Here is a 24,682-nt window from a genome sequence, read left to right as displayed (position 1 = left end):
GTGCCAGGGTAGATTCAAGCTAATCGGGTTGGACGTAGTCTCAACCCCAAATGGGACTGTGAGCCCACTGTTGGGTAGGGACTGTCTCTATGTGATGCCAATTTGTACTTCCCAAGCGCTTAGTACAGTGCTCTGCACATAGTAAGCGCTCAATAAATACGATTGATTGATTGATTGATTGACTCACAGTCTTAGTCCCCATTTTCCTGATGAGGTAACTGAGGCATAGAGAAGTGAAGTGACTTGCCCAAGGTCACACAGCAGGCCAGTGGCAGAGCCGGGATTAGAACCCAGGTTCTCCTGATTCCCAGGCCTGTGCTCTCTCCACTAGGCTATGGTGCAGCTTCCAGACCAGCAGCACACAACAGTGTTTCTGTCTTTCTCTCCCCCTTTCTCTCTTTCTTCCTTCTTTTCTCTTTCTTTCTTCCTTCCTTTCTCTTTCTTTCTCTTCCTTTCTTCCTTTCTTTTTCTTTCTTTCCTTCTCTTTTTCTCTTTCTTTCCCTCTCTCTTTCTTTCCTTCCTGTCTTCCCTTTCTCTCTTTCTCCCTTCCTTTCTTTCTTCCTCCATTTCTCTTTCTCTTCCTTTTTCTTGCTTTCATTTTTTCTTCCTTCCTTTTTCTTTTTCTCTTCCTTCCTCTCTTACTTCTTTCTTTCCTTCTTTTCTTTCTTTCATCCTTTCTCTCTCTCTCTTTCTTTCATCCTTCCTTTCTCCCTTTCTTTCTTCCTTCCTTTCTTTCCTCTTTTCTTTCCCTCTCTCTTTCTTTCCTTCCTTTCTTTCCTTTCTCTCTCTCTTTCTTTCTCCCTTCCTTCCTTTCTCTTTCTTTCTTTCTTCCTTCCTTTCTCTCTTCCTCCCTTTCTCTCTTCCTTCCTTCCTTTCTCTCTTCCTTCCTTTCTTTCTCTTTTTTTCTTCCTTTATTTCTCTCTTCCTTCCTTTCTTCCTTTCTCTCTTCCTTCCTTTCTTTCTTTCTTTTTTCTTCCTTTATTTCTCTCTTCATTCCTTTCTTCCTTTCTCCCTTCCTTTCTTTCTCTTTTCTTCCTCTATTTCTCTCTTCCTTCCTTTCTTTCTTTCTTCCTTTCCCTCTTCCTTCCTTTCTTTCTCTTTCTTTTTTCTTCCTTTATTTCTCTCTTCCTTTCTTTCTTTCTTCCTTTCATTCTTTCTTTGTCATTCTTTCCTTTCTCTTTTGTCTCTTTCTCTTTCTTTTTTATTTTCTTTCTTTTTCTTTCTCTCTTCATTCTTTTTTCTCTCTCTCTTTTTCTTTCTTTTGTCTTTCTTACTTCCCTTCTTTCTTTTTTCTTTCTTTCTCTTCCTTTCTCTCTCTCTCTCTCTCTCTCTCTCTCTCTCTCTCTCTCTCCATCTATCCTTTAAATTTGATGAAGCTCAGAGCCTGTTGAGTTGAAGAAGAGTTTCCCAAACATCAGCTCTGACACCGGACCTAATATGTAGGGCTTCCTAACCCCTATGGTGATGGGGCAGGGGTCAGGCAAGACATCTTTAACTCTGCCAACCAGATCGTCCTGAGGTTGTCCTGGGTGACAGTGAGCGTCTCAGGGCAGGCCAATCTACTTGGCAACTGGCCATGCCCTGGTCCATGGATGGTGTCAAATGGTGTTTTGCGGTTGGTTGTGAGGTCCACAGAGGGTTTAGGGAAGGTCTCTGCACTTTGTCTGGTCCGCTGGGCTGCAGAAGCCTGATCTGTCAGGCTCAGTTTGGGTTTGAAGCTGCTGTGCAATTCAAGAAGTGTATGGTTGACTTGGCTTTCGAGTATCCTGTCCGGAAGGAATCCTCCTAGAACTTGGCAGGCAATGGAAGGCAACCAGGTTTCCCACTAATTTTCCCAGGCAGGCAGCCTGCCCACCCACGTTCTTCTTAGAGAGGTCACTAGGATGGATCCCAGAGCCTCTTTTGACACTGAGGAAGAGCTTGTGCAGATCCCAGAGTCTTTCCAGACACTAAGGAAGAGCTCATGTGGACCCCCGAGTCTCTCTGGACACTGAAGAAGAGCTCGGGCTGATTCCAGAGGGCACTAAGAAGAGTTCAAATGAAACCTGGAGTCTTTCCGGATATTAAGGAAGTGCACATGCGGATTCCACAGTTTCTCTGGCTGTCGAGGAAGAACTTGTATGGATACCAGAGACTCTCCAGACAATGAGGAAGAGCTCATGTTATTCCCGGAGTCTCTCCAGACAACAAGGAAGAGCTCATGTGGATCCCAGAGTCTCTCCGGATATCGAGGAAGAGCTCATGTGGATCACGGAGTCTCTTCAGATAATCATCATCAATCGTATTTATTGAGCACTTACTATGTGCAGAGCACTGTACTAAGCGCTTGAGAAGTACAAATTGGCAACATATAGAGACAGTCCCTACCCAACAGTGGGCTCACAGTCTAAAACGGGGAGACAGAGAACAAAACCAAACGTACTAACAAAATAAAATAAATAGAATAGATATGTACAAGTAAAATAAATAAATAAATAAATAGAGTAATAAATATGTACAAACATAATGAGGAAGAACTCATGCGCTGTCTGAAGGTGAGTTCCCCGCTCTGTTTGTAGATATCAGCGGGAAGGTCATGGGTCTGGGCCCTTTACTGTTCCTTTCTTGTTGTTGGGCATTAAGGTCACACTGCCATACTGGGCCTGTCTTCTTATGCTTCAAAGGGGTCCCTCCTCCACTTCCTCCTTTTCCTCATCCTCCTCCGCCACGGCAGTGGAAAGTGTGCTCAGAAGTCCCCGTGCTACAACTTCTACAGAAATTGTTGATCCCTGTTCTCCCTCCTGCTAAGATTAGGAGCCCCATCAATCAATCAATCAATCAATCGTATTTATTGAGCGCTTACTATGTGCAGAGCACTGTACTAAGCGCTTGGGAAGTACAAATTGGCATCACACAGAGACAGTCCCTACCCAACAGTGGGCTCACAGTCTAAAAGGGGGAGACAGAGAACAGAACCAAACATACCAACAAAATAAAATAAGTAGGATAGAAATGTACAAGTAAAATAAATAAATAAATAAATAAACAGAGTAATAAATATGTACAACCATATATACATATATACAGGTGCTGTGGGGAAGGGAAGGAGGTAAGACGTGGGGATGGAGAGGGGGACGAGGGGAGAGGAAAGAAGGGGCTCAGTCTGGGAAGGCCTCCTGGAGGAGGTGAGCTCTCAGCAGGGCCTTGAAGGGAGGAAGAGAGCTAGCTTGGCGGAGGGGCAGAGGGAGGGCATTCCAGGCCCGGGGGATGACGTGGGCCGGGGGTCGATGGCGGGACAGGCGAGAGCGAGGTACAGTGAGGAGATTAGTGGTGGAGGAGCGGAGGGTGCGGGCTGGGCAGTAGAAGGAGAGAAGGGAGGTGAGGTAGGAGGGGGCGAGGGGATGGATGGACAGCCTTGAAGCCCAGGGTGAGGAGTTTCTGCTTGATGCGCAGATTGATCGGTAGCCATTGGAGGTTTTTGAGGAGGGGAGTAATATGTCCAGAGCGTTTCTGGACAAAGATAATCCGGGCAGCAGCATGAAGTATGGATTGAAGTGGAGAGAGACATGAGGATGGGAGATCAGAGAGAAGGCTAGTGCAGTAGTCCAGACGGGATAGGATGAGAGCTTGAATTAGCAGGGTAGCGGTTTGGATGGAGAGGAAAGGGCGGATCTTGGCAATGTTGCGGAGCTGAGACCGGCAGGTTTTGGTGACGGCTTGGATGTGAGGGGTGAATGAGAGAGCGGAGTCGAGGATGACACCAAGGTTGCGGGCTTGTGAGACGGGAAGGATGGTAGTGCCGTCAACAGAGATGGGAAAGTCAGGGAGAGGACAAGGTTTGGGAGGGAAGACAAGGAGCTCAGTCTTCGACATGTTGAGCTTTAGGTGGCGGGCCGACATCCAGATGGAGATGTCCTGAAGGCAGGAGGAGATGCGAGCCTGGAGGGAGGGGGAGAGAGCAGGGGAAGAGATGTAGATCTGGGTGTCATCAGCGTAGAGATGATAGTTGAAGCCGTGGGAGCGAATGAGGTCACCAAGGGAGTGAGTGTAGATTGAGAACAGAAGGGGACCAAGCACTGAACCTTGGGGAACCCCCACAGTAAGAGGATGGGAGGGGGAGGAGGAGCCTGCAAAAGAGACTGAGAAAGAACGACCGGAGAGATAAGAGGAGAACCAGGAGAGGACGGAGTCTGTGAAGCCAAGGTCAGATAACGTGTGGAGGAGAAGGGGGTGGTCCACAGTGTCAAAGGCAGCTGAGAGGTCGAGGAGGATTAGGACAGAGTATGAGCCGTTGGATTTGGCAAGCAGGAGGTCATTGGTGACCTTTGAGAGCGCAGTTTCCGTGGAATGAAGGGGACGGAAGCCAGACTGGAGGGGGTCGAGGAGAGAGTTGTTGTTGAGAACAACAACAACATGCTGTCAGAGAAGCAGCATGGCCTAGGGGATAGAGCCCGGGACTGGGAATCAGAAGGTCATGGGTTCTAATCCCAGCTCCTCCACTTGTCTGCTGTGTGACCTTGGGCAAGTCGCTCAACTTCTCTGGGCCTCAGTTCCCTCATTTAATCCCAAATAGGGATTAAGACTGCAAGCGTTATGTGGGACAGGGACTGTGCACAACTCAATTTGCGTGCATCCACCCCAGTGCTTAGTACAGTGCCTGGCACATAGTAAGCACTTAAGAAATACCATTATTATTATTATTATTATTATTGTTATTATTGTTATCAAGGCCCTACTGAGAGCTCACCTCCTCCAGGAGGCCTTTCCAGACTGAGCCCCTTCCTTCCTCTCCTTCTCATCCCCCTCTCCATCTCCCCCATCTTTCCTCCTTCCCTTCCCCACAGCACCTGTATATATGTTTGTACATATTTATTACTCTATGTTTGGTTTTGTTCTCTGTCTCCCCCTTCTAGACTGTGAGCCCGCTGTTGGGTAGGGACAGTCTCTATGTGTTGCCGACTTGTACTTCCCAAGTGCTTAGTACAGTGCTCTGCACACAGTAAGCGCTCAATAAATACTATTGATTGATTGATTGATTAAGTGGAACCTGATTATCTCGTATCAACCCCAGCGCTTAGAACGGTCCTTGACATATACTGGGAAGCACTTAACAAAGCGCTAGACTGTAGACTGTAAGCTCTAGACTGCAGACTCGTTGTGGGCAGGGAATGTGTCTGTTTATTGTTATACTGTCCTCTCCCAAGCACTTAGTACAGTGCTCTGCCCATAGTAGGTGCTCAATAGATACGATTGAATGAACGAACAAATTCCATAAAAATAAAAGTAACAGGTTTTATGAAACCCAGTTTAAAACATCCCAAAGAAGGGGTTGTTTTAATTTCTTTCAGCCCAACATTTACAAGAAAACAACAGAACGGCTGAGACTGAAGAGGCTGTGGCAGACAAGCATGGCCTGCTGGTTCAATCACTCCTGCTCTAAAGCACATTTTGGCATTTGATCAAAAGACTAATTCACCACTCGTGTGCTGACATTCTGGGCCCCGGGGAGAAGTAACGGTAATAAAATAGAGCCTTTTCTCCAGTGGTTGCTTCACGCTCAGTCTCTATTTATTTATTTATTTATTTTACTTGTACATATCTATCCTATTTATTTTATTTTGTTAGTATGTTTGGTTTTGTTCTCTGTCTCCCCCTTTTAGACTGTGAGCCCACTGTTGGGTAGGGACTGTCTCTATATGTTGCCAATTTGTACTTCCCAAGCGCTTAGTACAGTGCTCTGCACATAGTAAGCGCTCAATAAATACGATTGATGATGATAATGATGACTGCAACAGGTCAGTTGGGTCATTGTGGGGCAGGAGTCAAAGGACCTGGGTTCTAATTCCAGCTTCACCACTTGTCTATCGTGACATCTTGGGCAAGTCACTTAACTTCTCTGTGCCTCAGTTACCTCATTTATGAGGATTAGATACCTGTTCTCCCTCCTACTTAGACTGTCCATGCGGGGCAGGGACAGTGCCTGGTTTAATTGACTTGTATCTATCCCAGCGCTTAGAACGGTGTTTGACATATAGTAAGCGCTTAACAAATACCATAAAAAAGGGACTATAACTGCGAGCCCCATGTGGGCCATGGACCGTGTCCAACCTGATTAGCGTGCATCGATCCCAGTGCTTAGTACAGTGCCTGCCACATATTAACTGCTTAACAAATACCATAAAAAAAATCTAGGCTCTGCTGCTGGGATTTTGTTCTCTGCCCCGGGAGCTCCAACGTTCTCTCTTGTACCATCCTGACAAGCCTCTCCTAGTAAAAGTCCATTCATAAATCTGCTTCCTCGTGGCCACCTCTCGGCCCACCTCTCCGGTGATCGGAGAAGGGAGCCACAGTGGGCGGCCGGAGGGTCGGTTTTACCTTCTGGCTCTGGGGCCCGTCACCTTCATCGGGGACCCCGTCTTCCTGCTGGTCGTAGGCCGGGCCCCCCAGAAGCCGGATTCTCTTCTCGCACTGCTTCTTGGCCACAGTCAGCTGGTTGATGTATCTCTTCATGTTCCGGGCCCGCAGGAGGTCCGCCTTCATGGCCGCCGTCTCCTTCCCTGAGCGGGGGCGAGAGGTGGAAAACGCTCACAAACCAATGTCCCTCAACCCCACCTCCACCACTCATTCATCCATTCAATCATGTTTATTGGGTGTTTATTGTGTGCAAAGCACTATTCTAAGCACTGGGGAGGTTACAAGGTAATCAGGTTGTCCCACGTGGGGCTCACAGTCTTCATCCCCATTATACAGATGAGGGAACTGAGGCCCAGAGAAGTGAGGTGACTTGCCCAGAGTCACACAGCTGACAATTGGTGGAGCCAGGATTTGAACCCCCCGACCTCTGACTCCAAAGCCCGTGCTTTTTCCACTGAGCCACGCTGCTTCTCTATACTAAGTGCTTGGGAAAGTCCAATACAACTGTAAACAGACACATTCCCTGCCCACAATGACCTAAATGCTGGGGTGGATGCAAACAAATCAGATTAGGCACAATCCATGTCCCATATGTGCACACAGTCTTAATCCCCATTTTACAGATGAGATAACTGAGGCACAGAGAAATAAAGTGGCTCGCCCAAGGTCACACAGCAGACAAGTCCATGGCTCAGTGGAAAGAGCCCGGGCTTTGGAGTCAGAGGTCATGGGTTCAAACCCCGGCTCCGCCAATTGTAAGCTGTGTGACTTGGGGCAAGTCACTTCACTTCTCTGGGCCTCAGTTACCTCATCTGGAAAATGGGGATTAAGACTGTGAGCCCCCCGTGGGACAACCTGATCACCTTGTAACCTCCCCAGCACTTAGAACAGTGCTTTGCACATAGTAAGTGCTTAATAAATGCCATCATTATTGTTATTATAAGTGGCAGAGCTGGGATGAGAACCCCGGTCCTCTGACTCCCACACTTGTGCTCTTTCTACTAGGCTATGTTGCTTTCCATTTTTTTATGGAATTTTTTAAGTACTTACTAAGACTTACTAAGTCTTTTAGACTGTGAGCCCACAGTCACTGTCTCTATATGTTGCCAACTTGTACTTCCCAAGCGCTTAGTACAGTGCTCTGCACACAGTAAGTGCTCAATAAATACGATTGATTGATTGATTGATTGCCAGGCACTGTACTAAGTGCTGGGGTAAATACAAGCTAATCAGGTTGGACACAGTCTATGCCCCACATTGGGCTCACAGTCTTAATCCCTATTTTACAGATGAGGTAACTAAAGCACAGAGAAGTGAAGTGACTTGCCCACGTTCACAAAGAAGACAATTGGTGTAGCTGGGATTAGAACCCAGGTCCTTCTGAATCCCAGGCCTGCTCTAACCACTTGGCCTCTGCTCCATTGGTCTGATCATCATCATCATCATCAATCGTATTTATTGAGCGCTTACTGTGTGCAGAGCACTGTACTAAGCACTTGGGAAGTCCACGTTGGCAACATATAGAGACAGTCCCTACCCAACAGTGGGCTCACAGTCTAAAAGTAAGCACTCAATAAATACACTTGATTGCCTGGCCAGCAGCTTACCATTCCTGTGGATCTACGGACAGTCAGAAAACTCTGCAACAACCTCAAACCTCGCTGCAGATCTCGGAAGCTTTCTTAATCTTGAAAAAAATAAAGGGACATTTACTTTTCATTTTGAGGCCAGTGTGTTCCACTTTTTAAGAGAAAAGCAAACAAGAGCCTCTTGTCAGGACAAATTCATTTTTAACTTTTTGGTTTCAGGCATCATTTCTATGGATTCTGCCCAGGAACCCGAGCAATCATTTTAGCTCTGCCACTGCTCATGGCCTGCAATTATGGCTTGAGAAGAATAAAGCATAAAGCAATCCCACACTGGGGTATCAACAGCCCCTTCTGAGCACTGGCCGGGTGGGTGCCGAGTTCAACTGGGTGACCCCTGGGTGTTTAGGAGCTCAGTCCCAGACTGAGCCCCTTCCTTCCTCTCCCCCTCGTCCCCCTCTCCATCCCCCCCATCTTACCTCCTTCCCTTCCCCACAGCACCTGTATATATGTTTGTACATATTTATTACTCTATTTATTTATTTATTTATTTTACTTGTACATATCTATTCTATTTATTTTATTTTGTGAGTATGTTTGGTTTTGTTCTCTGTCTCCCCCTTTTAGACTGTGAGCCCACTGTTGGGTAGGGACTGTCTCTAGATGTTGCCAACTTGTACCTCCCAAGCGCTTAGTACAGTGCTCTGCACATAGTAAGCGCTCAATAAATACGATTGATGATGATGATGATGATACAGCTGAAACAGAAGGCGTTATCCCTGCCTTCCAACTGCTTCCGAATTAACAGACAAACCAATAGCCCAACTAGAAAAGCAGCATTATGTAACGGATAGAGCCCAGGCTTTGGAGTCAGGAGGTCACGGGTTCTAACTCCAGCTCTGCCACTTGTCTGCTGTGTGATCTTGGGCAAGTCACTTTCCTGTGCCTCAGTTACCTCATCTGTAAAAGTGGGATTGAGACGATGAGCTTCACGTGGGACAGGGACTCTGTCCAACCTGATTTGCTTGGATTCAGCCCAGCACTTAGTACAGTGCCTGGCACACAGTAAGTGCTTAACAAATACCACAGTTATTATTATTAGCCCAGAAATCCCAGACCGAGCCCCTCCTTTCCCAGACTGAGCACCCCCTTTCCTCTGCTCCTCCTCCCCTCCACATCACCCCTACTCCCTCCCTCTGCTATACCCCCTTCCCCTCCTCACAATGCTTGAGTGTATATTTGTACAGATTTATTACTCTATTTTATTAATGCCCTCCCCTCCACATCGCCTCTACTCCCTCCTCACAACACTTGAGTGTATATTTATACAGATTTATCACTCTATTTTATTAATGTCCTCCCCTCCACATCGCCCCTACTCCCTCCCTCTGCTCTACCCCCTTCCCCTCCTCACAACGCTTGAGTGTATATTTGTACAGATTTATCACTCTATTTTATTAATGTCCTCCCCTCCACATTGCCCCTACTCCCTCCCTCTGCTCTACCCCTTCCCCTCCTCACAACACTTGAGTGTATATTTGTACTGATTTATCACTCTATTTTATTAATGTCCTCCCCTCCACATCGCCCCTACTCTCTCCCTCTGCTCTACCCCCTTCCCCTCCTCACAACGCTTGAGTGTATATTTGTACAGATTTATTACTCTATTTTATTAATGATGTGTACATATCTATAATTCTACTTATCTATTTTGATGGTATTGATGCCCGTCTACTTGGTTTTTTTGTTGTTGTCTGTCTCCCCCTTCTAGACTGTGAGCCCATTGCGGGGTAGGGATTGTCTCTGTTGCCGAATTGTACTTTCCAAGTGCTTAGGACAGTGCTCAATAAATACGATTGAATGAATGAATGAATGAATGAATGAAATCCTACCAATTATTCGTATTTATTACGAGTTTACTATGTGCAGAGCACTGTACTAAGCTCTTGGGAGAGTAACCATAGAGTTGGTAGACATGTTTTCTGCCCACAGTGAGCTCACCATCTAGAGGGGGAGCCAGACATTAATATAAATAAATAAATTTCAGATATGTATGTAATTGCTGTGGGGCTGAGGGAAGGGTGATTAAAAGAAGGAGGGAGTGGGAAAAGAGGAAATGAGGACGTAAGTCAGGGAAACCCTCTTGAAGGAGGTGAGCCTTCAACAAGGATTTGAAAATGGGGAGAACAACGGTCTAGTCTGTAAGTTCCTTGTGGGCAGCAGGTATTATTTATCACTCCGCTTTTGTACTGTACTCTCCTAAATGCTTGGCACAGTGCTCTGCACATAGTCAGCTCTTAATAAATACCACTGATTAAATCCATCTCTAATGGGGACGCTGAAGATGCTTAGGGGAAGCTAACAGTAGCTTCCCACCTTGGCCATCTAGTCTTCCATCCTCTCCCTGCTACACACCCAGAGTGCTTTCCTCCAGTCATTCATTCATTCAATCATATTTATTGAGCGCTTACTCTGCAGAGCACTGCACTGAGTGCTTAGGAGAATGCAATACAACAGAACACATTCTCTGACCATAGTGAGCTTACAGTCTAGAGTCTAACAATTTTATTTTGTTAATATGTTTGGTTTTGTTCTCCGTCTCCCCCTTCTAGACTGTGAGCCCACTGTTGGGTAGGGACTTTATATGTTGCCAACTTGTACTTCCCAAGCGCTTAGTACAGTGCTCTGCACACAGTAAGTGCTCAATAAATACGATTGATTGATTGATTAATAATTCTACTAAAAGTAATAATAATGATAACAATGATTGTGGTAGTTAATCACCATGGCCTAGAGGAAAGAGCATGAGCCTAAGAGTTAACGTCCTGGGTTCTAATCCAGAACATGCCTGCTGTGATTTTAGGCAAGTCACTTAACTTCTCTGTGCCTCAGTTTCCTCATCTGTAAAACAGGATTTAGGTATCTCTTGCCCATTGCTCCTCCAAGGGACTGTCTCGCTCTCCCTTAGATTGTGAGCCCCATGTGAGACAGGGAGCACGTTTTACCTGATTATCTTGTGCCTGCCCCAGTGCTTAGTTCAATTTTAGGTGCATAGTTCTTGGAAAGCATCAATAATAATCATAATAGTAATAATAATGGCATTTATTAAGCGCTTACTACTTGCAAAGCACTGTTCTAAGAGCTGAGGCTGTTACAAGGTGATCAGGTTGTCCCACATGGGGCTCACAGTCTTCATCTTCATTTTACAGATGAGGTAACTGAGGCACAGAGAAGTTAAGTGACTTGCCCAAGGTCACACAGCTGACAATTGGCGGAGCTAGGATTTGAACCCATGTCCTCTGACTCCAAAGCCCGTGCTCTTTCCACTGAGCCACGCTACTTCTCTAAAATCATTATTACTACGTGCTGAGCACTGTTAAATGCTGGGGTAGATGCACCATAATCAGGTTCGACACAGCCCCTGTCCCTCACAGTCTAAGCTGGAGGAAAAACAGGTATTTACCCCCATTTTATAGATGAGAAAACTGAGGCACAGAGAAGTTACGGGGACTTGCTCAAGGTCACACAGCTGGCAGGAAACAGAGCCCAGGTCCTCTGGCCCCCAGTCCCATGCTCTTTCCATTAGGCCACCCTGAATCTCTTCCTTTCTTTTGTTTATTGTACGCATGAATCCTTTTTGAGAGGAAATTCCTCTCTTGGTGAAGTAAACATTCTTTGTTCCTCCTTTGGATGATAATATTGTCGGAACCCATTTTTGAGAGATCTTTTGTTTCGCTGATAGTGTGCTTAAACAGTTCCGAGAGAAAATTCCTCTTGTGACGTAAAGAGTCAGTTTCTGGAGGCCCCTTCCAGTAGTCGGCATTCCAGAGATTTTTTTCTTATGGGATTTAAGTGTTTACTTTGTGCCAGGCACTGTACTAAGCACTGGGGAACAAGGTAATCAGGTTGGACACAGACCCTGTCCAATATGGGGCTCACAGTCCTAATCCCTGCTTAACAGATGAGATCACCGAGGCCCAGAGAAGTGAAGTGACTTGCCCAAGATCATCATCATCATCATCATCATCAATTGTATTTATTGGCGCTTACTGTGTGCAAAGCACTGTACTAAGCGCTTGGGAAGTACAAATTGGCAACATATAGAGACAGTCCCTACCCAACAGTGGGCTCACAGTCTAAAAGGGGGAGACAGAGAACAAAACCAAACATACTAACAAAATAAAATAAATAGAATAGATAGGTACAAGTAAAATAAATAAATAGAGTAATAAATATGTACAAACATATATCCATATATACAGGTGCTGTGGGGAAGGGAAGGAGGTAAGATGGGGGGGATGGAGAGGGGGACGAGGGGGAGAGGAAGGAAGGGGCTCAGTCTGGGAAGGCCTCCTGGAGGAGGTGAGCTCTCAGTAGGGCCTTGAAGGGATCACACAGCAGACAAAGGGCAGAGCCAGAATTAGAACCCAGGTCCTTCTCACTCCCGGGTCCTCGCTCTACCCACTGGGCCATACTGCTTCTCCTTTTGGCCAACTTCTCCGTGACACCCTAGGAATAATAGTAATATTAATGATGGCATTTATTAAGCACTTAGTATGTGCCAAGCACTGTTCTAAGCACTGGGATAGATACAAGGTTATCAGGTTGTTCCATGTGGGGCTCCCAGTCTCAATTCCCATTTTACAGATGAGGTAACTGAGGCACAGAGAAGTTAATGAGAAACAGCTCATAGTAAGTGCTTAACAAATACCATCAAAAATGATCCATAAACTACGTGCTGGCTTAGGTGGACTCCTGAGTGAGTGGAGTGGAGGAGCCTGATGGATCAATCAAGCAATCACACTTATTGAGCACTTACTGTGTGCAGAGCACTGTACTAAGTGCTTGGGAGAGTACAATTTGTAATTTATTCAATTACATTAATGTCTGTCTCCCCCTCTAGACAGTAAGCTCATTGTGGGCAGGGAATGTGTCTGCTTATTGTTACTCTGTACTCTCCCAATCGCTTAGTAAAGTGCTTTGCACTCAGTAAGCACAATAAGTATGATTGAATGAATGAATGAACACAATATAACAGACACATTGCTTGCCCGCAACAAGCTTACAGTCTAGAGGAGGAGACACATTAATATAAATAAATAAATTGCAGATATGTACATAAGTGCGGCGGGGCTGGGAAGGGGGAGAATAATAATAGTAATAATGATTCATGCATTCATTCATTCAATCATATTTATTGAGCGCTTACTGTGTGCAGCGCACTGTACTAAGCGCTTGGGAAGTACAAGTCGGCAACATATAGAGACGGTCCCTACCCAATAACGGGCTCACAGTCTAGAAGGGGGAGACAGACAACAAAACAAAACACGTAAACAGGTGTCAAAATCATCAGAATAAATAGAATTAAAACTATATGCACATTCATTCATTCAATCACATTTATTGAGCGCTTACTGTGTGCAGAGCACTGTACTAAGCGCTTGGGAAGTACAAGTCGGCAACATATAGAGACGGTCCCTACCCAATAACGGGCTCACAGTCTAGAAGGGGGAGAGAGGCAACAAAACAAAACATGTAAACAGGTGTCCAAATCATCAGAATAAATAGAATTAAAGCTACATGCACATTCATTCATTCATTCAATCGTATTTATTGAGCGCTTACTGTGTGCAGAGCACTGACTGTACTAAGCGCTTGGGAAGTACAAGTTGGCAACATATAGAGATGGTCTCTACCCAACAATGGACTCACAGTCTAGAAGCACATCACATTCATTCATTCATTCAATCGTACTTATTGAGCCCTTACTGTGTGCAGAGCACTGCACTGAGCGCTTGGGAAGTACAAATCGTCAGCATGTAGAGACGGTCCCTACCCAACAATGATGGCATTTATTAAGCGCTTACTATGTGCAAAGCACTGATCTAAGTGCTGGGGAGGTTACAAGGTGGTCAGGTTGTCCCACGGCGGGCTCACGAGGGAGCAGGTCAGGGCAACACGAAAAGGAGAGGAAGAAAAAGAAAAGACAGCTTAGTCAGGGAAGTCCTCTTGGAGGAGATGTGCCTTCAATCAGGCGTTGAAGGTGGGGAGAGTAAATTGTCTTTCAGAAATAAGGAGGGAGGGTGTTTCAGGCCAGAGAAAGGATGCGGTGAGAGAGCCACGGTGAGATAGAAAAGATCGAGATACAGTGAGAAGATTATAATAATAATAATAATGATGGTATTTATTAAGCGCTTACTATGTGCAAAGCACTGTTCTAAGCGCTGGGGAGGTTACAAGGCCATCAGGTTGTCCCACAGCGGGCTCACAGTTTTAACCCCCATTTTCCAGATGAGGGAACTGAGGGCCAGAGAAGTGAAGTGACTTGCCCAAAATCACACAGCTGACAATTGGCGGAGCCGGGATTCGAACCCCTGACCTCTGACTCCAAAGCCCGGGCTTTTTCCACTGAGCCATTAGAGGAGTAAAGTGTGCAGGCTGCATTGTAGTAGGAGAGTAGCAGGGTGAGGTAGAAAGGGGGAAGGTGACAGTGCTCTTAAGATGATGGTAAGGCATTTCTGTTTGATCCAGAGGAAGATGGGCAACCACTGGAGGTTGGAAACTTGGACTGAATGTTTTTGTAGAAAAATGATCCGGGCAACAGAGTGAAGTGTGGACTGGAGTGGGGAGAGACAGAAGGCTGGGAGGTCAGCAAGGCGCCTGATGCGATAATCAAGGCAGGCTAGGATAAGTACTTGCATTAACATGGGATTTACCCGTTCTACTAATTTTGTATTATAGTCTTTGAACGTAAAACACTGCATTTTTAAACCCTACGTTGTAATTTAGTTTCCACTTGTTCAACTGCAGCAAAGACTGCCATGAGGATATGAAATAAGCGTTAACGGAAGAGGATGCTGATGATGGAGGTTCTAGTCCACAGTTGGGTAGGGACCATCTCTATATGTTGCCAACTTGTACTTCCCAAGTGCTTAGTCCAGTGCTCTGCACACAGTAAGCGCTCAATAAATACGACTGAACGAATGAATGGGAGCAGTTTCGATGGAGAGGAAAGGACGGGTTTTAGCGATGTTGCGAAGGTCAAACCGATAGGATTTAGGGACAGGTTGAATATGTGGGTTGAATGAGAGAGAGGAATCAAGGGGAACTCCAAGGTACCGGGCTTGGGAGACAAGGAAGGACGGTGGTGCTGTCTACAGTGATGGGAAAGTCAGCGGGAGGACAGGGTTTGGTTGGGACTGCCTAGAAAGGAGAAAAATTCCCAGAGGAAGCCTTTGATGGAAAGGTGAGCCTGAAAATACTGACTATTAAAATACCTTTCCATCTGGTGCATGATTTCATTTTAAAAAAATGTTAAGTTTACCTGTCTGCTAGAATTCTAGACATATTAATAATGTACATTTTATCAATGGGAACTGTTAACTTAAAAGGCGACTTTCTTTAGTTCGAACCAGATACCCGGTTCAATTTTCCATTGCCAAAGTGGAAAAATGGAATCTGGAAAAAAGCCTCAACTCCATAAGGTGAAAATACTTCATCTGTCAAGACTGAAAAATAACCAATGTCTCTTGTGATTTCATTTTCTTTTCCAAATTTGAGAACATAAGAAATACTATTACTGGGCCACCCCCACGGTCCATCTCCAACATCTCTAATTCTCCCTCTCTCTTAATCCAACATGAACTGCTTGTCAATCACTAGACCCACGAATTTATTTTCCCTCCATTAACCTGCAAGACTACATTTTTTTAATCTTCCCATTGCACTATTTCAAATTAGAGTTCTCTGGCTCTACACCAAAATACCAAAAAAATTTACGTAAATCGTGCATGCAGATGAGCTTGAGTCATTGCCCTTACACCTGGCAGGGGCAGTACCATTTTAAAATGCGAGAAATCCTTAGTCATCGGTGAATTTTTCATGAAACTTCATTCCTCAAATGATGCCAATCCTTGAAAATGAAAACATGGACTGGTGCTCCTGGCTCAATGACTGGGTGACCCGAGGAAGGGGATGAGAGGAGCCCAGCATGTCACTTCTGGGACCCCTGAAGACCTGAAGGCCGCCTGCCTTCTTCCACTGCTTCCCTCAAGACAACCACAGTCACCTCCCCTCCCTCTCAGGGATAATCAATAATTATGGCACTTACTAAACGTTCTCATCATCATCGATGGTATTTATTGAACACTTAATGTGTGCACAGAACTGGACTAAAAGCTTGGGAGACTCTTGACTGTAAGCTCATTGTGGGCAGGGAATGTGTCGGTTTATTGTTGTATCATACTCTGCCAAGCGCTCAGTACAGTGATCTGTACACAGTAAGCGCTCAATAAATAAGATTGAATGAATGAATGAATGAATGAATGAATGAGAACACAATACAACAGAGTTGGTAGACACAATCCCTGCCCACCATGAGCTGACAGTCTAGAGGTATAGTGGAAAGAGCATGAGACTCAGTTCTAGTCAATCAATTATTCAGTCAATCAATGGTGTTCACTGAGCATTTGCTGTGTGCAGAGCACTGCACTAAGCACTTGGGAGAGTACAATACAGCAGAATTGGAAGACACAGTCCCTGCTCACAACAAACTTACAGTCTAGAAGGGAAGACACACTGATATAAATAATAAGTTTCAGATCTGTGCACAAGTGCTTTAAAGGGTAATAATGATGATGATGATGATGGTGTTTGTTAAGCGCTTACTATGTGCCAAGCACTGTTCTAAGTGCTGGGGTATATACACAGTAATCAGGTTGTCCCATGTGGGGCTCACAGTTTTAATTCCCATTTTACAGATGAGGCAAATAGATCCAAGTGCATAGATGATGCAGAAGGGGAAGGGAGTCAGGGAAAAAAGAGTTTAATTGGGGAAGGCCTCTCGGAGGAGATGTGACCATAATAAGACCTTGAAGGCGGGGGGAGAGTGGTGGTCTGTTGTATATGGAAGGGGAAGGAGTTTCAGGCCAGGGGGAGGATATGGGAAAGGGGTCATCATGAGATTGATGAGATTGAGGTGAGTAAATGAGTAAACTGGCTCTAGAGGAGTGAAGTACATGGGCTTCACCGCAACCTTGGTGTCATCCTCGACTCCGCTCTCTCATTCACCCCTCACATCCAAGCCGTCACCAAAACCTGCCGGTCTCAGCTCCGCAACATTGCCAAGATCCGCCCTTTCCTCTCCATCCAAACCGCTACCCTGCTAATTCAAGCTCTCATCCTATCCCGTCTGGACTACTGCACTAGCCTTCTCTCTGATCTCCCATCCTCGTGTCTCTCTCCACTTCAATCCATACTTCATGCTGCTGCCCGGATTATCTTTGTCCAGAAACGCTCTGGACATATCAGTCCCCTCCTCAAAAACCTCCAATGGCTACCGATCAATCTGCGCATCAGGCAGAAACTCCTCACCCTGGGCTTCAAGGCTCTCCATCACCTCGCCCCCTCCTACCTCACCTCCCTTCTCTCCTTCTACTGCCCAGCCCGCACCCTCCGCTCCTCCACCACTAATCTCCTCACTGTACCTCGCTCTCGCCTGTCCCGCCATCGACCCCCAGCCCACGTCATCCCCCGGGCCTGGAATGCCCTCCCTCTGCCCATCCGCCAAGCTAGCTCTCTTCCTCCCTTCAAGGCCCTGCTGAGAGCTCACCTCCTCCAGGAGGCCTTCCCAGATTGAGCCCCTTCTTTCCTCTCCCCCTCGTCCCCCTCTCCATCCCCCCGCCTTACCGCCTTCCCCTCCCCACAGCACCTGTATATATGTATATATGGTTGTACATATTTATCACTCTGTTTATTTATTTATTTATTTATTTTACTTGTACATTTCTATCCTACTTATTTTATTTTGTTGGTATGTTTGGTTCTGTTCTCTGTCTCCCCCTTTTAGACTGTGAGCCCACTATCGGGTAGGGACTGTCTCTATGTGATGCCAATTTGTACTTCCCAAGCGCTTAGTACAGTGCTCTGCACATAGTAAGCGCTCAATAAATACGATTGATTGATTGATTGATGGGCTGGGCTGTAGTAGGAGATCAGTGAAGTATGAGGGAACAAGATGATTGAGTGCTTTGAAGCCAACAGTAAGGAGTTTCTGTTTGATGTGGAGGTGGATAGGCAACCACTGCAGGTTCTTGAGCAGTGAAGAGGCGTGGACTGAACGTTTTTGTAGAAAAATGATCTGGGTGGCAGAGTGAAGTACGGACCTGGAGTGGGGAGAGACGGGAAGCAGAGTGAAGTACGGACCTGGAGTGGGGAGAGACAGGAAGCAGGGAGGTCAGCGAGGAGGCAAGCCCCCCTCTAGATTGTAAGCTTATTGTGGGTGGGGATTGTGTCCATTATATTATTAAACTGTACTCTTCCAAGTGCTTAGAACAGTGCCCTACACACAGTAAGTGCTCAATTAATACAACTGATTGATTGACTCATTGAGGCAGATGCAGTAGTAGTTAGGGCGGAGTAGGATAAGTGCCTGAATCAGCGGAGTAGCAGTTAGGATGTAAAAGAAAGGGTAGATTCTACATTTCTTAATCTAGAGACGCTTTGAAGGTAGAACTGACAAGATTGGGTGACAGATAGAATATGTGGGTTGAATGAGAGAGATGAGTCAAGGATAATGCCAAGATTATGGGCTTGTGAGATAGGGAGTATAGTGGTACTGTCAATAGTGAGGGGAAAGGCAGAAGAGGACAGGGTTCGGCTGGGAAGATAAGTTCAGTTTTGGACATTTTTAGTTTGAGGTGTCAGTGGGACACTCAAGTAGAGACATCCTGAAGGCAGGAGGAAATGCGAGACTGTAGAGAAGGAAAGAGGCCTGGACTGGAGAGCCAAATTTGAGAATCATCTGCATAAAGATAAGTTCAGTTTTGGACATGTTTAGTTTGAGGTGTCGGTGGGACACTCAGGTAGAGACATCCTGAAGGCAGGAGGAAATGCGAGACTGTAGAGAAGGAAAGAGGCCTGGACTGGAGAGCCAAATTTGAGAATCATCTGCATAAAGATAAGTTCAGTTTTGGACATGTTTAGTTTGAGGTGTCGGTGGGACACTCAGGTAGAGACATCCTGAAGGCAGGAGGAAATGCGAGACTGTAGAGAAGGAAAGAGGCCTGGACTGGAGAACAAAATTTGAGAATCATCTGCATAAAGATGGTAGTGGAAACCATGGGAGCGAATGAACGCTCCAAGGGAGTAGGTGTAGATGGAGAATAGAAGGTGATCCAGAATGGAGCCTTGAAAGACCCCCATTCCCAGAGGGTGGGAGGCAGAAGAGGAGCCCGCAAAAGAGATTGAGAAGGAGCGGTCAGAGATAGGAGGAGAACCAGGAGAGGACAGAGAAGCCAAGGCCAGATAATGTAGCCAAGGTAGTCTCGGGTTCTAGTCCCAGCTTTACTACTTGCCTGCTGTGTGATCTTGGGCAAGTCACTTTACCTCTCTGAGCTTCGGTTTTCTCATCTTCAAAATGGAGATAATAATACGTGCCTTTGCCTACTTTACAGGAATATTGCTCAGACCAGAAAATAGATGAGCCAAGAACTGTGAAAGCATTTGAGGAATAAGAATACTACATTAAAATCAAGGTATTGGTATGAATAGAGCACACACTAAAATGGTGACTGCCTGGGTCGATGCTAAAGGCACCGTGGCCCTCGGGGAACTCTGTCAGAGCTCAAGCACATGGGAACACATCCTCACCACACCATCACACCCTCACCGTGCCAAGCACCACAATGCCACACCCGGGCACTAACGTCCATACCATGCCTTTGCACGCGCCACACGACTGCTTTCCCACCACCAAACCCACCCACGTGCCAACCACCTAGTAAGTGCTTAATAAATGCCATTATTACTATTATATACTTATGAGGGAACTGAGGCATGGAGAAGAGAGGTGACTTGCCTCAGTTCCCTTAATAAATGCCATCATTATTATTCTCTGGGCCTCAGTGGCCTCATCTGTCAAATGGGGATGAAGACTGGGAGCCCCACGTGGGACCACTCGATCACCTTGTAACCTCCCCAGCGCTTAGAACAGTGTTTTGCACATAGCAAACGCTTAATAAATGCCATTATTATTATTATAATTATGAGGGAACTGTGGCACGGAGAAGAGAGGTGACTTGCCTGCGGTCACCCGGCGGACAAGCGGCGGAGCCGGGATTAGAACCCAGGTCCTGACTCTCAGGCCTGGGCTCTAGCCACTAGACTGCCACCCTGCCTTCCTAGGGGGGTCTTCTGGGGGACACCCGCCCCCCGGACAGAGCTCCTCCCCTTCACCCTGGGATAGGGAGGAGGAGGAGGAGAGGGAAAAGGAGGAGGAGGAGAGGGAAAAGGAGGAGGAGGAGAGGGAAAAGGAGAAGGAGGAGGAGAGGGAAAAGGAGGAGGAGGAGGAGAGGGAAAAGGAGAAGGAGGAGGAGAGGGAAAAGGAGGAGGAGGAGGAGAGGGAAGAGGAGGAGGAGGAGGAGAGGGAAGAGGAGGAGGAGGAGAGGGAAAAGGAGGAGGAGAGGGAAGAGGAGGAGGAGGAGGAGTGGGAAGAGGAGGAGGAGGAGGAGAGGGAAAAGGAGGAGGAGGAGGAGAGGGAAAAGGAGGAGGAGGAGGAGGAGGAGGATAGGGAAAAGGAGGTGGAGGAGGAGAGGGAAAAGGAGGAGGAGGAGGAGGAGGAGAGGGAAAAGGAGGTGGAGGAGGAGAGGGAAAAGGAGGAGGAGGAGTATAAGTTGCCAACTTGTACTTCTCAAGTGCTTATTACAGTGCTCTGCACATAGTAAGCGCTCAATAAATACGATTGAGAGAGAGAGAGGAAAAAGGAGGAGGAAGAGGAGGAAGTGAACTTTTGTTAATGATGTGCATTTAGGTTTAATTCTATTTGTTCTGACGACTTGACCCCTGTCCACGTGTTTGGTTTCGTTGTCTGTCTCCCCCTTCTAGACTGTGAGCCCACTGTTGGGTAGGGACCGTCTCTATATGTTGCCAACTTGGACTTCCCAAGTGCTTGGTGCAGTGCTCTGCACACAGTAAGCGCTCAATAAATACGACTGAGTGAATGAATGAATGAACCACCTCACCCTCACAGTGCCACTCCCTCCCAAGTGTGCACACACTCTCAGTATGAGAAAAATGACCACCCCTTTCCCTCCAACACCAATCAGGCTTCTGGACTGTGTGAAGCCCATTTCCACCTAATAATGATCATAATGATGGTATTTGTTAAGTGTTTACTATATGTCAGGCACTGTTCTAAGCACTGGGGTAGACGTACGCTAATCAGGTTGGACACAGTCCTGGCCCACTCTTCATCCCCATTTTCCAGATGAGGTAACTGAGGCACAGAGAAGTGAAGTGACTTGCCCGGGGTCACCCAGCAGACAAGTGGCGGAGGCGGAATTAGAACCCAGGTCCTTCTGACTCCCAGGCACATGGTCATTAGACCATGCTGCACCTGACTGCCTACACCTGCAGGCCAGATGTCAATAATAATTATGGTATTTATTAAGCGCTTACTATGTGCCAAGCACTGTACTAAGCGCTGGGTAGATACAAGGTAATCAGTCTTCATCCCCATTTTACAGATGAGGTAACTGAGGCACAGAGAAGTTAAGCGGCTTGCCCAAGGTCTCACAGCAGACAAGTGGCGGAGCCAGGATTAGAACCCATGACCTCTGACTCCCAAGCCCCTGATCCTTCCACTAAGCCATGTCAATGAGCCTCAGCTCTGAGTGCATAGAGAAAATAAAAACTGTTTTCCCCCTCAACCCACCTGGAGCATAGGACTGGGAGAGGCCCGAGGAAGGTGAGCTCAGTTGGGAGGTGGCAGAGAGGCAGAAGGAGCGAAGCTCCATCTACAAATTCAGCACTGGGGTGGCCCCAGGGGCGTCCTTTTATTATATAATAATAATATTATATTATTATAGTAATATAATATTATATAATAATAATAATAATAATGGCATTTATTAAGCGCTTACCATGTGCAAAGCACAGTTCTACGCGCTGGGAAGGTTACAAGGAGATCAGGTTGTCCCACGGGGGGGCTCACAGTCTTCATCCCCATTTTCCAGATGAGGGAACTGAAGCCCAGAGAAGTGAAGTGACTTGCCTGAAGTCACACAGCTGGCAATCGGCCGAGCCGGGATTTGAGCCCGTGACCCCTGACTCCAAAGCCTGTGCTCTTTCCTCTGAGCCACGCTGCTTCTCACAGTGAATGAATTCATTCATTCAATCGTATTTATTGAGCGCTTGCTGTGTGCAGAGCACTGGACCAAGCGCTTGGGAAGTACAAGTTGGCAACATATAGGGACGGTCCCTACCCAACAACGGGTTCACAGTCTAGAAGTGACTGTAGTGTGTTGCCGACTTGTACTTCCCAAGCGCTTAGTACAGTGCTCTGCGCACAGTAAGCGCTCAATAAATACGATTGATTGATTGATTGATAGAAGGGGGAGATAGACAACAGGCTCCCCTCAAAACTCTCCTGGATTTGAGCCATCACCAGCTAAGACCAGAGGGGCAAAACCAGAGGCTGCCCACAGAAACGGAGGTGTCCGTCCATTTTATTTATTTTATTTTGTTAGTATGTTTGGTTTTGTTCTCTGTCTCCCCCTTTTAGACTGTGAGCCCACTGTTGGGCAGGGACTGTCTCTATATGTTGCCAATTTCTACTTCCCAAGCGCCTGGAAAAGTGCTCTGCACACAGTAAGCGCTCAATAAATACGATCGATGATGATGATGATGATGATTTTCCCAGCGGAATCTCATCTTCCAGAACTCATATCTATATTTAGCACCTCCCTGGGAAAGCACTTTACTAAGTAGTGGGAAAATAAGCCACATGGATGAAAACTAAGCCCAGGGGAGATGGTGTTCCACACAAGTCTTCTAGGCTATTTTGTGATTGGGACGGATTCCAGATTTTTTCCTGGGAAATCTCAGCACGAGCACTTGGGAGATGGGAAGGAGGGGCTGAGGACCCGAAGCTCTTCTGCCTCTATCTGCTACTCGCCTACCTGGCTGTGAGCAGGCTGGCTACTAACCAGCAAGGAGCCTGGTATAATAATAATAATGATGGCATTTGTTAAGCGCTTACTATGTGCAAAGCACTGTTCTAAGCGGTGAGGGGGGGATACAATGTGATCAAGTTGTCCCACGTGGGGCTCACAGTCTTAATCCCCCTTTTGACAAATGAGGTCACTGAGGCTCGGAGAAGTGAAGTGACTTGCCCAAGGTCACACAGCAGGCTTGCGGTGGAGCCGGGATTCGAACCCCTGACCTCTGACTCCAAAGCCCGGGCTCTTTCCATTGAGCCACGCTGCGCTTACTATATGCCAGGCACTGTTCTAAACGCTGGGGTAGATACAGGATAATCGGGTTGGACACAGTTCCTGTCTCATATAGGGCTCACAGTCTTAATCCCCAGTTTACAGATGGGGGAACTGAGGCACAAAGAAGTTAAGTAACAGCAGACAAGCTCACCTCCTCCAGGCTGAGCCCCCTTTTTCCTCTCTTCCTCCCCATCCCGCCCACCCTACCTCCTTCCCCTCCCCGCAGCACCTGTACATATGTTTGTACAGATTGATTACTCTATTTTACTTGCCCATATTTACTATTCTATTTATTTCGTTAATGATGTGCATCTAGCTTTATCTCTATTTATTCTGATGACACCTGTCCACATGTTTTGTTTTGTTGTCTGTCTCCCCCTTCTAGACTGTAAGCCCGCTGTTGGGTAGGGGCCGTCTCTAGATGTTGCCAACTTGGACTTCCCAAGCGCTTGGTACAGTGCTCTGCACACAGTAAGCGCTCAATAAATACAATTGAATGAATGAATGAATGAAGTGGCAGAGTCAGGATTAGAACCCATGACCTTCTGACTCCCAGACTTGTACTCTATCCACTAGCCTGGTGGCCCTCAAAGGCCCCGGCCCCAAAATCCAGTCCGGCCCCGGGGTGGAGGGGCCTGGGCACCTTCTCTCTCTGCTGGATCGATCAAAGCAAAATGCCTCCTTACCTTTGTGCCTTTTCATCTGGGGGAAGCTGCTGATGGTGGTTGCTTGGATGATTTCCACTACAATCTGATACCTGATTTAGAGAAAACACAAGGGAAGAAAGGTCTTTGAAGAAAAAGGAGCACGTGGGGAAGGCAGAGAAAGGTTTTATCTTGATGAGGATGATAATAATAATAGTGGTATTTGTTAAGCACCTACCATGTGTCAAGCACTGTTCAAAGTGCTGGGGAAGAGACAGGATGATTAGGTCAGAACCAGTTCCTATCTCACACAAGGCTCACGGTGAAAATAGGAGAAAAGGTATTGAACCCCCATTTTACAGATGAGGTACCTGAGGCAAAGAGAAGTGAAGTGACTTGCCCCAGGTCACACGGCAGACACGCGGCGGAGTCGGGATTAGAACCCAGGTGGGCTGACTCCGAGGCCCGTGCTTTTTCCACTAGGCCCTGCTGCTCCTTGATGTAGGCCATATTCTCGCAGGTCAATCAATTAATCCTATTTATTGAATGCTTACGGAGTGCAGAGCACTGTACTAAGCACTTGGGAGAGTACAACATAACAGAGTCGGTAGACATGTTCCCTGCCCACAAGGAGCCATTATTGCTCTTTATGGGCCATTAAACCACTAAGCAATTAATAATAATAATAATAATGGCATTTATTAAGCGCTTACTATGTGCAAAGTACTGTTCTAAGCACTGGGGACGTTACAAGGTGATCAGGTTGCCCCACATGGGGCTCACAGTC

At 46.6% G+C, this 24,682-nt stretch overlaps 1 protein-coding gene across 2 annotated transcripts in view; it reads right to left on the bottom strand.

The window, feature by feature from the left end:
• SNX25 (sorting nexin 25) overlaps positions 1-24,682 on the bottom strand; it is a 108,142-nt gene that overhangs the window by 29,133 nt on the left and 54,327 nt on the right. For both annotated transcript variants that reach the window (XM_038755331.1, XM_038755332.1), the window contains 2 exons: positions 23,938-24,008; positions 6,355-6,536 (listed from right to left, as the gene is read on the bottom strand). In XM_038755331.1, coding sequence (XP_038611259.1) covers positions 6,355-6,536; positions 23,938-24,008 — 253 coding nt within the window. The remainder of the gene's footprint in view (positions 1-6,354; positions 6,537-23,937; positions 24,009-24,682) is intronic.

Source organism: Tachyglossus aculeatus, chromosome 12, assembly GCF_015852505.1.
Source record: "Tachyglossus aculeatus isolate mTacAcu1 chromosome 12, mTacAcu1.pri, whole genome shotgun sequence".
Taxonomy (NCBI): domain Eukaryota; kingdom Metazoa; phylum Chordata; class Mammalia; order Monotremata; family Tachyglossidae; genus Tachyglossus; species Tachyglossus aculeatus.
The sequence above is the reverse complement of the archived record's forward strand: the minus strand, read 5'-3'. Positions and strand labels throughout refer to the sequence as shown.